Consider the following 14059-nt stretch of genomic DNA (forward strand, 5'->3'; position numbering starts at 1 on the left):
AATTTTTAACCCCTTAAAGTTAAAAGTTTAACCCTTTAGATCTCTGCTCATTATTATTTTTACTCCTAAAATATCACTACTATTTTGATCAATAAAAAAATACATCACAACTATGATAATATGTATAATTAACTATGTTTTAGTTGAATTTATGAACTGTTACAATTGACCCCGTAAGTGGGGACAGTTGTAACAAGTGCACGACTGTCAAAAATTGTTAATAACTAATATAATAATATTTAAAATAAGTATTTATTTTTTTTCTAGTAGAGGATAGTTTACTTTACTCGTCTGTCAATTAATACTAATAATATATTGGATTTTTTGTTAGTTAAAAATAGTTAAGTAAAAAATGTTACAATTGACCCCACTCTCCCCTACAGAGATATTTTTAGCTGAAAATGTTAATTAAATAAAATTAATATAATATACAGTTAAAATTAATACAATAAAATTAATATAATAATTTTAATATACAGAGATATTTTTAGCTGAAAATGTTAATTAAAAAAATTTAATTTATTTAAAAAATGTTTAATAAGTTTGCTTTCATCTAGGCTAAATATTTCTGAGTAAAAATCGCTTTTTCTGCTCTTATTTAAAATTCTCATCTCAAGAGGTTAAGAAGAGAGTTCTCTGTCAATTTTTCTTTTCTTTCTTTCTTTTTCGTCATGGCATGTGTTTTAAGATAGCAAAATTTCTATCTAGCAAATTAAGAAAGAACTGTTTTATTAAAGTAACTGTCAAACTAACTAAACAAGGTTCTAAACGATTGCGTGGAAGGAAAAAAAAAGAAGAAAATCGTGAGTTTTAAAATCCTCAAATAATAATAGAAAGTGACAATAGCACCGAAAGAAATATCAACGCTCAGCATCAAAAAAATATCTAAGGTAAGTATTAATACCAAGTAAACTAAAAATACTGATATTAACACGAAACATACCAACATTTTACAACACAATATAACATAGAATTACCGGCTATGGTATGTTTAGTGTTAACGAAACAAAGTAGCGATACTATTTCATTATAATTTTCGACTTGAGTTTTAGCTTATTGATTGTTTTTGTTAATTTACGTCGCACTAGAGCTGCACAATGGGCTATTGGCGACGGTCTGGGAAACATTCCGATGGATGATCCGAAGACATGCCATCACAATTTTGGTCCTCTGCGGAGGGGATGGCACCCCCGCTTCGGTAGCCCGACGACCGGCGCGCGAAGTCGAGCACTTTACGGTAGCACAGTTTAACGAGGACCAATACCGCACACCCTCCGTCCCTACGCAGACTGATCCAAGTGGTCACCCACCCTCACACTGACCGCAGCCAGTGATGCTTGACTTCAGTAATCTGCTGGGAACCGTGTCTTAACGATCAGTCCACTGCGGGACATGTGGGCGTGGCACAGCTAGAGGAGCGTTTGTTTACTTTTTGAAATTAAAATTTAACAGCTTTAAATTTGAGTAAATACATAAAACTATACATCTTTGGAAAGCTCTTGATTAAGAGATTTCAAAAATGTAAAAATCGATTTTTTGAAGGCTGGGTGGGTACTGACTCCAAGAGATTCAGTATACTAAAATAAATGTCACAAATGTAAAATTGTCAATTTTTTGTTTTATACTCTATAGAAAAAAAAGATAAAATTCTTAAAATTTTATACTTTTTTGATTTTTTTTTCTTATTTGAAATTGAAACATTTAAAGAATTCCAATCTAAACACACAGTTTTTTAGTTTAGCATAGATAATTGTTTTTGTTTTAACAACTAGAATCTTGAACAGCGCATAACTAAAACACTAAGTTACATTTTCCTTCTACCGACTAAACACATATGAATTTAAAAAATTTATATTTTATGTTCAGATACATCATTTAATATGTTTCCTATATATTCCCTAGTCTTTGTCAGCTTTTTAGGGTAAAAGGAGGTATAGTTTTGGAAATATCATCTCTGGAATGCAAGCAACGTTTACAAACTTTTGATATAGTGATAACTATACAATTCGAATTTTGAATTAAAAATCAAATATTTACCAACAAAACAGTAAAATTAAATGTTAATATATATAGTTAGTTCTAAAAAAAACTTTATTTTAAATTAAAATATGTTATAAAACGTTAAAATGAAATAGAAAAAATTAGCATTAATGCAACAATTGTAACAAACATTGCTGTTCATAGATTGTAAAGAAGTGTGTGATTAGTTAGTTTGCTGAGAAAAAATAATTTACAGATTTCTTTGAATGGGAACACAAAAGCTTTCAGAAAAAGAGTGCATTATGAAATCTATTATTATTAAATTATAACTACCAATTTTTGGAGAATTTTATTAAGTTAAAAATACAAAAACAATTTGACCCATTCTGTCAGAATAGAAAAAAAAACTACTACCAAAGCATCAGATCTAACTTGAGCCATAAATGGATTCACCCCACGGACAGAATTTTAAAACAGAAGCAAATATATAAACCACGTCTAGCACAATCTTAGCCTTTCTTAAATTACAGTCCCATTGTTTAGAAACCATGAGAGAATTTTAAGTGACATTCAAGTTTAACAGGGTTATAATGGAGCAAATCTTGATGCAAGCAAAGTATAGCTAAGTTGATGACATTTTAACTATTTGGAGATATATTTCCATCTAAAAAATGTGGGTATAATGGATAAAAGAATTTAAAGTAAGAAAATTAGTAAATAATTTAAATTAGTGAAATTAAAAAAAATATCTAAGAAAAAACTTCCAGCTTTTCTTTAAAATTCCCTGATTTTTCCAGCATAAAAAAATTCCCTGATAATTTCAGGTTTTCAAGGAATCATAACCCAGATTTACCATTACAGGGGGCGTAGCCAAATTATTCAACAAAAAATAAGCACTTTAAAAAAAATATCATAATTATGCGGGGTTGGAAAGTTTGTTGGACAGTTGACGGTTTTATCTTGTTTTAACCGTCATGTCGGAAGAAAAAAAACTTAAGGCATTTTTTTTTAACAATTGTCAAAAATCATGAAGTTTTGAATCAAGAAATACGAATGGCGTTTTCATACACTACGAACTGACAATGCACTGAAATAGATCGGGGTTGAATTCATTTCGAAAACGTTGAATAGAACAATGTGAACTGTGTCTTTTTGCATAACTCGTAGAGAAAATCAACATAATAAAGGAAAAGTCTCATTTTGAAAAAGGGAAAATTTAGCACTTTTTAAAAACACCCAATGAAAAAAAGCACCTTTAAGGGCTTTTATAAAAAGAAAATCAAAATTAAGCACCTTTAAGCACTTTTCAAAAACGCTATGCACCCTGCATTAGTGACTATGATATTTTTAGCACAGTTTTAATGAAATATATGTTAGCTTGATTATACGAATTCAAACATTAAAGACTGAACATAGCTCATGTGAACAATTTTCAAGTTCACAAATTTTTTCATTAAGAAATTCATAACTTAATTTTTTTTAGAAATATGGTTCAATCTTACCTAACATAAATTTCATCCTGATAATTCATGAAAGATTGTCTGTTTACTGAACTGTTTTGTTTAAATCTTATATGTTAAAACACAGAATAAAAACAAGCATACTTACAAGTAATTCTTTACAATTTATTCAAATTCCTAATATTCTTATAGACTTAAAGAATCATCACATCACTTAAAAAATAGAAGTAAAAATTTTTTAATAAATGTAAAAACATTTTTTTTCTTTAGTTTGTTATGCCATACAAATCTCTGCATGAAGCAGCATTATTATACAGCGTTCATCTGATTTGCTTGTTTTTATATAAACAACTCTAACAATGTTTCAAAAATTTACTCTATGTTCCGCACATAGAAGTATATAAACAGTTTTGTAATACACAGCACAGGATACTATTGCAAAGTGTGAAAAATAGTCAATGACAAAACTTTAGTTATTTAGTGCGTGTACAAAAAAAAATTATTGAGGTCAAATATTTATTAAAACTAGGCACATATTTAGTCACTAAATGTTTTGGATAGACAAAACTTTTTTTTTTTAAGTAGGTACTTCTTGTAATTTCATTACAGCAGTTCACATAGTTTCATAAAGACGAGTAAAATCACACAAGTCATTTTACTTCAACGATATATATAACACAAGGCAGATAATACGAGCTCACAAGTTATGTTGCACTATTGAATAGAAATGTAAATCTGGAATCATAATTTTTTTTTTCCCTTTAACTTAAAAAGGACTAGATTGTTTATATTCACTAAATAACTCAGTATTTTATTTGATTGATTTCATAAAAATTTGACTTTTCAAGCAGCAAATCATATTTAATAAAATGGAGTAAAATTAATCAACTGTTCCTGTCTAGCCACACATTTTTTAGTTACCTTTTAAACAAAAGATATACAATACAAGATGGCAAACACTGCATTTTAAAATTTCTTGTTTAACATAAATTAAAGTATAGTATAAAGTAGTTTGAGAATTCTAAAAATTAATAATAAAACAATGGAAAAAATGCTTACACACTGTATATATGTATACTGCAAAACAATGCTATATTGAATGTTGAACACATTATTGAATGTTGTAGGACAAATTTCATAATCTTATATACTATAGTTATTGTAAAATCTTTTACAGAGTATGGACTTCCAAATGTGGATCGAAGATTTTTTATGGGATTCTACAAATGAGAATGAAAAAGAATCCATAGCAAGGTGGGATACATATGATGACGTTGCTAGGGTTAAGATGATGTTCTGGAATCTTTAAATTTGTAGCTTTACCGCATGTTTAAAAGTTTTTATTACATTTTCTGAATTATCTAACTTTTGTCCTTAATTTTTTTAGGAAAATAATTTAAAGGGTGGTCTCTAAAAAAATCTTTACACATAAAGAATATAAGGTAGAAAATGTAATATTAATTGTATGTAACACATTAAAAATAGTTTTTGAAAGGGTTAAATTTATACATAATGATTTATATATTTAACACATCTATCTCGTTGCTTATAATGCATCAATATTTCATGATTTTATCAAGAGTGTATAAATAAACTCCCTGATTTCCATATAATTTTTTTAGTGACTAATTAGTCAAAAAAAAGAAAAACAATGATGTGTGTGCCCCCCTTCCAAAAAAATTAAAACACCAACAACCAAAATAATTTTTTAATAAGTGAAATTAATTTAATAACCTGCTCATGGAAGATATCTTAGTATTTATTTCAAAGTATAAAAAAAAAAAAAAAAATCAGAAAAAGAAATTTAAAAAAATGCTCATTTTTTAAAAGAAATTCTAAAATTATACAACACAGAGGAAATTATGAAGTATGACAGCTGTAAACTTTTTACTTTAGTCCAACAACAAGAAACTAAAAAATACAGAGCTTGAAGAAATTTTCCATAAGTCATATAACAAGAAACTCACAAAGTCAAATATACATTTAAGTGCGCATTTTAGAATTTTTTATCATAAAATATTAGGCAAAAACATACAAAAATACTTTGCACTATTTGCTTTCCAGCCAGACAGAAAAAAATAAGTAAAATTAACCTATCCTACAAGTATAACTTAATTTTATAAAAAATTTTTTTTCTTCTAAAGTATACACTAAACTAGCAAACATTCAGTCATTGTATACAAATATATCAATGGTTTATCAAATAAATAAGGAAAATGACCATTGATATATATATATATATATATTCTATTTCATACCAAGAATATTTTTTAGTTCCTGTTTTTCTTTGGCAAACGCTTTAAATGAGTTGCACTCTGTTGCAAAGCCAAAGTCAATTATGTAGGCTTGCTTGTCATTACATTTATGCATTAAAACGTTCTCCTCCCTTATATCTCCATGGAGAACTCCTAATTGATGGATCTTCTCTAACGCAGCAAGAGCTGCGCCTTTTTGCTCATTAGATAGATGATGAAGCATATTTATTGATTGAGCTTCAAGGTACTCCATCACTATTACATGCCTGCCTTCCATAAATCCACTAAAATATATCTTTGGCACAATGTCACCTTGTAATGGTTTCAAAATTTTATAGATATTATCCTCATTTTTCAGTTCAAGGTCTAGTTCATTTTTAATATTATCCTTGGACTTGTCACCAACTAGCTTTGCAGCAAATAACTGGTTCTTTTCATCAAAGAGTTCAACAACGCTTCCATTTCTGCCAACTCCAATAACGTTTCCCATACTCACACTGCGTCCCAGATTTTGGCTACATTTTTTTTCATCTTTCTTCCTCCTCTTCCCACCAGGTTTCGTGATCCCTCTTTTTTGACCCTTTGAGTCAATAGTTTTGTTTAAGGGCAATAAGATAAGTTTTTCTTTTTCTAGAATGGGATCTCTCACAGCTGTTTGTGCCTTGTATATAAATTCTCCTATTCTTTGAAGTATATTAGAGTCATTAAATTTTACAGCTGGAGACACTAACAATTCATCAGATTTATTTTCCTGCCCTCGTTTCAGTATTACAAAAAAAGTATGAATGTATGTAGACAGTATTCCATAAGCTTCAGTATATCTCATATTATATAAATACACTTTTAATCGTCTTAGTGCAAGTCGAAAATTAAACTGCCCAATACATTCCTTTTCTCCACCTTCTTTTTTTTGTCTTTTTATGCTTTTTAGGAATCTTTTTGCAACTATACCTTCAGGAAGAGGAGTATATTTAGCTAACTCTTCTGCTCGATCTTGCTGAGTCATCGTATCAAATCTGGTGATGTCGGCCTTGCAAAAGGCATTGCAAGGTTTAATTTCGACACATAGAAAAGGGAAATCTTCAACATCGCACAGCTGAAAGTCTGGAGAGAACAAGTTAGTCGGGGGTTGGGGCACATCTCTGAATATTCTGTACGAATTAAGATAACTTTGTAATGGACATAACACATTGGCACGGAACGCATCAACGGCCTCACTTTCGTTACACAAGTCAGGAGTTATGAATGGAAAGAGGGCCAATTGTCCATTATTTGGTATTTTAGACCCAAAGCCTTCAAATGTTTTATTGATGGAACAAATCACTGGTTTTCCATTATATCTGTCTTGGGGGCTTCTGTTGGATGATTGACTGAAGCAGACTCTCCCAACTGGTAATTGCTGGCTGAATAAGGATTCCATGGAGTGCAATGTACCTGATGACACTCCATAATAGACTGGATGGGGATTTGTTCTAAACATTTAGTTTCTGAAATAAATAAGTGAATCTTAAATCACAGGAGACCATTCCATTAGCAATTTTAAGTACAAACAAGTACAAGCAATTTTAAGTACAAGAGTCAGATTACTCTTCTCTGAAATACTCTTATTACACTGTTAATGAACTTTAATTGTCTGCAAGTTTCTATTTTGGACGTCAAAAATGCCCCATGCATCAAAAATACATTGAATTATTATTATTCTTTTAGATAAACTATTCTGAAAATTACTTTGTTGGCAACTTGTTTCTTAAAATGATGCAGTATTAGGAATTAACTTTGTAAGGAGAAAAAATCTGATTACAAATGTTACAGGAATAAGGTTTTTAACCAGTATGAATGCGATTGTATACAGTTACATAACACTTTTCAGAAAAACTCTTATTGCATTTACTACAAAAATAAAATTTCTCACCAGTATGAATGCGATCATGTACTGTTAAACATCTCTTTTCTGAAAAACTCTTATAACCAATACTATAAGCATAAGGTTTCTCACAAGTATGAGTGCGCAAGTGATTATTTAGATGAGTCTTCTGTAAAAACTCTTTTCACATCTACCAATATGAACGTGATTATTTCAGTAAGACTAGAACATCATGAAAAATCTCTTATTGCAGAAACTACAAGAATTAGGTTTCTCACCAGTATGACTCTTATCTCTTATGTGCATACTCACTCTTATGCGCATTCAGACTACTTTTATGAGTAAAATTCTAATTACATATAATAACAGGGTTCCCTCTCTTTCAACAAAGCAAAAATTAAGAACTTTTAATTTTTTTAAGGAAAAAATGAAGTTTTTTTTTATAAAAAAAATTAAGGACTATAAAAATAGTATGATTGTTTATCATTGATTATACATATGACATCAGCAACAGTGCAAATTATTTACCCTCCTAAAAGAATCAATAAATAAAATAAAAAATTACTAAAAAACAATTTTATTATAATGTAAGCACTGATAAAATTGTATTAATTAACAGAGCTCGCCAATAGAATTATCAGACAATTGTTGCACACCCAGGTTGGATTTTTTAAAAATAAAAACATTTTCAGATTGTTAAAAGTTAACGCCATTCAGATTGTAAAAGTTAATGTATGAAACTTATCTGCATTCCATTTTTAATGATTTCATTAAAATTGAAGAGTAAAATTAAGTGCAGAAATTAAGATTTGCAATCTTTTCATGCATATTAAAAAAAAAGAGTAAACAAAGAAATTTGTCAAAACACTGAAAAAATTATTTCAACAAGTTTTTATATTTCGCTACTAGACTAGCAAATGTGTTATATTTATTTTTATGATGAACTTAAACAAAATTATTTCCAGTCAAACCTGTTCAGAGGAATTAACTTTACATAATGTCACTAAACATTTTGATGAAAAACATGAACTAATTTTAAAGCAACTAAAAATTGAACAAAAAGTAAAAATAGTATATTAGGTTGCAATGTTAACTGAGTAAAATGATTATTCAAATCTAAGAATCTTTTAGTTGAGTAGATTTGAGTTTTTATGTCATAATCTGCTTATCCTTAAGAAATAAAAGTAATAGCGTAAGAGTTATACTAAACATGAGTTAATAGGAGAAATTATAAAACAGAAAAAAGAAAGAGAAAATAAGAAAATTAATAAAATGTTTCTATTTGATCAGGATATAATAGCAGAAACAAAGAAAGAAAGAATTAAGAAGATTAAATTCAAACAATGTGGTGAATACACTAGAAAAGATCAAATGCTCTTACATAAATTAAACAAACCTAAACTACCAGAGTTATATAATATTGCTAAAGAACTAAAAATACAATGCATTACGAGATATAAAAAAGCTGAGCTGATAGAAAAATACCCTTTCGTCAGACAATATCCCTTTTGATGAAAGCATAATAGTTCCTCAAAAGAAAAAGAGAGACAAACAAATAAAATGTGAAATTTGTGGTAAGTACAGTAAAGAAACCAGGCTACAGCTTCATAAAGCTAAACATAATCTGAACCTGATTTTATTTAAAGTTGCTTTTAAAGGTAGATTATTAACATATCAACATAATAATATCGTGCATGATTTAGACATTCCAAGCTGTATGGATACAATTAAAGATAACGCAAATATTATTAATCTATGTGTTAACTTACGTAGAGTCCTTAACTATATCAACTATGGCTTAAGCATAACAATCGTCCGCTGTTTTAAGTGGCGTCAAAAGTCTACCAATTTCTAGATGATTGAAAAACGGTATGAGAGGAGCTTGGCAAACAATAATATACTATAACAAACAATATAATAATAAACAAACAATAATAAACTATAATTGTGGTAGACAAGGAGAGGAACTGAGTAACCATTATTATCTCTAATCGATATTAAAAACTAAACTAAAATATATCCCAATTCGTTTTTGTTTGTTTTATAATTCAACAATGTGAAGGTAATTTAATTAAAATAACCAAAAATATAGCTAATATTTTTTACAAAAAGAGTGAGCAAAATACTATTCGCGATCGCAACGCTCGAGTACGTCCTCTAACGGGAGCCTGAAAATATTGGTTCTCTATCTAGGTTGGGTATACATGGTTTGCTTGAGGGAGTACCCGATCTGGTGTGATGTCAAAACGGACATTTGACGCCAATACACGTATAGTTAATGGTGGACATGTGCATTATGTTATCAATTATATATGAATTCTCTTTTCTTTTTTTAAATTACAAATAAATTTTTTAAATCGAAGAGACATAAAATGCGAATTTTTCCCACTGCAAATACTTCATTTCATAATTTGATATTATAAAAATTATAATAACTTACTTTATTTTCAAATTGGGAGTTAAATTCAAAAGTGTCTACAGACTTTTATGAATACTGATTACAAAACGAGAGAGAGTTTAGGATTAAGCTCGGACTCGGATAAACTTTTCTTCAATATGGAACTTAATTATACATTATTTTCAGAATTAAGCGTAAAGATCTGAGTCTATTGATATACTATTTTTACTTGATAGATACTTGATTTGTATAGAGATAAGAAAATATATATTTCAGATTCCAGCGGCCATTTCTTAATTAATGTAAGATATTTACTTGATTTTTTAATACATTTTTACTATCACTTCTTGTAAAATTCGTCAATAAACAAAGAAGTTATGTCATATATAATAGCAGAATTAAGAATAAATTGAAAGTTCTAAAAGGGAATTAGTTATAATACGGTTGTAAAATAAGAATTTAAATAAAATTGAACAAAGGTTTTATATTTTGTGATGATTCTTTGAAAAAGTGTTCTCATTAGATGTGGTGCACTTGTGTGAAATGCACAAAAACATCCCCTTTTGTGAATACCTGTAAGTTTTTATATCAAATCAGAGTTTTTGCTTGGCATGTATTATTCATCGCAACTCAGTTTTCCTATCTAGCCTTAACGTTATCTGCACTGGAAGTTCATGAAACTTTTCTACTTACTACATTCTTCTTTAAAGAATATAGTTTGTATTTTATTAAATTAGTTCATTTGTTTGATTAAAGTTTCAAAGGAATTAATTTTTTATCTTAGACTCTAAAAGTTTATTATACTGAAGAATCCATTATCAAGAAAAGTCATTTTGTGAGTCCTTTAATTATTTTCTGAAAATTATCCTAAAAAATGTTTCATAGAGATGAAAAATTTTTTTTCATTTTTTATTAAACAACATTTGTTTTAGAAATACAGATATAAAATTTATTTATATTTTAATTAAAATGTAAATTAGTTTTTAATAACAAAAACAATAACTTTATTTAAATAAGTTTCCTATGTTGAATTTCAAAAAAAAGTAATTTTTTGCATGCTTATAAAAATTGTTTTTTTAGTTTAAGAAAAAGTTCTGTTCTAGAATTAAATTCTGCTTTAAATTCTAGAGAAATAATTTTTAGATTTATAAAAGAAAAAGTATTTTTCATTTTTTTTCGATAAATAATTTTAGTTTTCGAGTATTCATACTCGAATTTTTTAAGAAAAACTGTCACAAATCTTTTTTTGAAAAATATATTTATAGGTTACAGGAAATATAAGTTTTAGTTTTTGCGAATCATGAAAAAATAGGTTTTGCGATTAAAATGAAAAATTTTGTTTTGAAATTGTATTTTTTAAGAAAAATAATAAAATGCGTTTAATAAAATTGCGGTTTAATGAAATAATTATTTTTACGGAACATGTTTCTTGTTTTTAAATCAATTTTTTGTGCAAATAAGTATAATTTCTTTCTTCTTTCTCCTTAAAAAAAAATTTTTAGACAGATATTAGTTTAAGAAATTATTTCTCTAAAAAAATATATTTATCTTTTATGTGTGTATTATCGCTACAGTTAAACATAAATGTATATTATATTTTGTAAAAGTATCCGTGCCAGTAAAAATGAGACTGTCAGTTCTCAAATTAAACAATTACAAACTTGAAGAAAACGCCTTATACTAGAGTTGTATTTTTCACGTTTAACAATAATGAGTAGTTTTAAATACAATTATGCATTCACTGGGTAGAACTTCAATAAAAAAGTGATCAATATGATGATGAAATGCTCTCTGAGGCATTTCAGTAAGGGGTATACTGAAAGTTAATATGATATAAGATAAAGATTTTGTTCTTTTTTATACAAATCTGCTATTCCATATGTATCATTAGTTTAAATGAGTAAATGCTTCTCAAGTAAATGTGAACTCCAGTTAATGAAATGTAACTTAACATTACATCCCCTGCATTGGCCATCAAACATGATGAAGTATGATAATGAGAAATAACTGAGAATAATGATTTTCCCGTTAACATTATGATATTTAAATAACTTCGTCAAATTTTAATGAGCACGGAATTCTGATTAAAATAGAATAGTATTTCACGTGCTGAAAATGATTTTTTTCGAATCCGTTGGTTTCGCAAAAATTCAAACAAATTATCAATGCACAATGCAAAAGTTATGTTTGAGTAGATGAGCATCTATGAGGAATATTTCATAACTGCTTTACCAGTAACTAGCATGGGTGCAAGTTGGAAAAAAGGCCAAGACTGAAAATATTTTGACTGAAATACCTAATATACACAATACCCCCTCGCCATATGCAAACTATCTAAGAAATCTTTACCATAATACATCAAGTTTAAATACTGTACAAAAAATATTTATTCATGTGTCTTATGATAAAATAACAACAGGTCATAAGAAAGTAGACCAATAACGTAGATCTAAAAAATATTTTTAAGGACAGAAATTTTTTTTTCCGATTTTCGTCTTACTTCCGTCCGCGGAAATTTTTGAAAGACGAAAAGCCGCCCTGGGGACGGAAGACTTGCACCCATGGTGCCATTTTTTTCTTATATAGAATTTGAATAATATGCTTCCTAGATTTATTAGTAGATTTTTTTTCATATTTTACAATATCTAAAGTAGAATTGTAAACATTTATATAAATAACCACAGTCTAAATGAAATTTCTATTTTCCCTTGAATTATTTAAATACTCATCGTATACGGATTTATTTTAGAACCTAACACAAATTGGGATGCATCTATGCTGTACATAAATGTTAGTAAAATTGTCATTTTGGGGTATTTAGAGCAATTAGATTGTTTGATGTGAACCACAATATATTTTTTAAATAAAATATTGAGTGATGTGAATTCTCAGATGCTATTCAAAAAGTAAACTCAAAGTACTATAAACATGTATCAATAAAGTAATTATTTAAACGGAAATTAGAAGATCCTGATACAAATCATTTAAAAATACATGGTTGAAATCTGTGTGGTTAAAATAGCTGATTTATCAAGAATCTACTAAATTGTGGAAACATACAATAAATTTTAATATGAACTAAATTAAAAATAATCCCTAACCGAATGAATCTGTGTATTTTGTAAGTTTTATCATGAAAAATAATCATGCTTATTGTTTTCAGCAATAAATTTCAACGGAAAATGTCAAATTATTTACTCAGTGATCAAAAACAATCTAACATGCTTTTCTATGCTGGAAAAAATATTAGAAAATTAAAAGTTTTATACATGAATCTCTACTATTAAGCGTAAGATTAATGTAGACCTCAAGTCTCTAAGATACGATAATTAATGTTTAATTATTTGATAAAGGTTTTCAGCACCAAATAAAAAAACATTGCATAATAAAGAAATATAAACATAAAAAACACATTGGATATCAAAAACTTTTCGTACATTAAAGGAAAAAACGAGAAAAAAGTGAAGTTTTTGTTTAGAAAAATGATGAAAAAATATTCATATTTTTTAAAATTAAGAAATTTAAACTCTAGTATGAGTTTGAACAAGTGCGGAATAAATATTTACCATAAAAATGGAAACGCTTCGAGCTGCTTGTATTTGCTCAACAGAAAAGCAATCGATACAAAGGCAAACAACTTTATGAGACATAGTCACTGCCTGAGCTAAAATCATTTCTTCAATCAGGATTCGCGATCGCAAAGAACTATAGGGGGCGTTGTTGTATGAGACTAATACCTGCGATTTCTATATGAACAGTCATTCAGTTACTCTAGAGACGTCGTTAATGTAGCACGTAGCATTGCAACGTTCCTTCTTTATTGTGGCTAATTAAATTTAAAAAAAGAAAAATGCTTGATATTCTTTCTTATGCAAACGAAAGCAAAATGGTATCTCTTTTTATTAGAGAAGGAATATCCAAAACACATCGGAAAAATATTTGTACATTAACAGAAAAAAATATGTATATTCTTATAAGAGTTAAAACCTAATGCCCGAGAAATAGTTTTACTAAATTTAATGATATAACATGAAAGGCCCATTTAAACTTTAGATTCCATAGTTTTAAGAATCATATTACTTCAAAAATTAAAATGAACAAA

At 28.1% G+C, this 14059-nt stretch overlaps 1 protein-coding gene across 3 annotated transcripts; it reads right to left on the reverse strand.

Annotated features, from left to right (window-relative positions):
• Nucleotides 1-3584: 3584 nt before the first annotated feature.
• On the reverse strand, nt 3585-13532 carry LOC107448334 (uncharacterized). Of its 3 annotated transcripts, none has more exons than XM_016063489.4 (3): nt 13395-13532; nt 9329-9459; nt 3585-7182 (listed from the first exon to the last, which is right to left on the reverse strand). In XM_016063489.4, exon 3 carries the CDS (start codon nt 7173-7175, stop codon nt 5688-5690), a length of 1488 nt encoding a protein of 495 aa, XP_015918975.1. In that variant the 5' UTR covers nt 7176-7182; nt 9329-9459; nt 13395-13532; the 3' UTR covers nt 3585-5687. The 3 variants fall into 3 exon arrangements, with proteins under 3 accessions (XP_015918975.1, XP_071033334.1, XP_071033335.1); XM_071177233.2 differs by having other exon boundaries at nt 9329-9410; nt 13395-13525; XM_071177234.2 differs by lacking the exon at nt 9329-9459 and having other exon boundaries at nt 13395-13527.
• Nucleotides 13533-14059: the final 527 nt, after the last annotated feature.

This window comes from Parasteatoda tepidariorum, chromosome 2 (assembly GCF_982258835.1).
Source record: "Parasteatoda tepidariorum strain Cologne lab strain chromosome 2, Ptep-v5.0, whole genome shotgun sequence".
Classification (NCBI taxonomy): domain Eukaryota; kingdom Metazoa; phylum Arthropoda; class Arachnida; order Araneae; family Theridiidae; genus Parasteatoda; species Parasteatoda tepidariorum.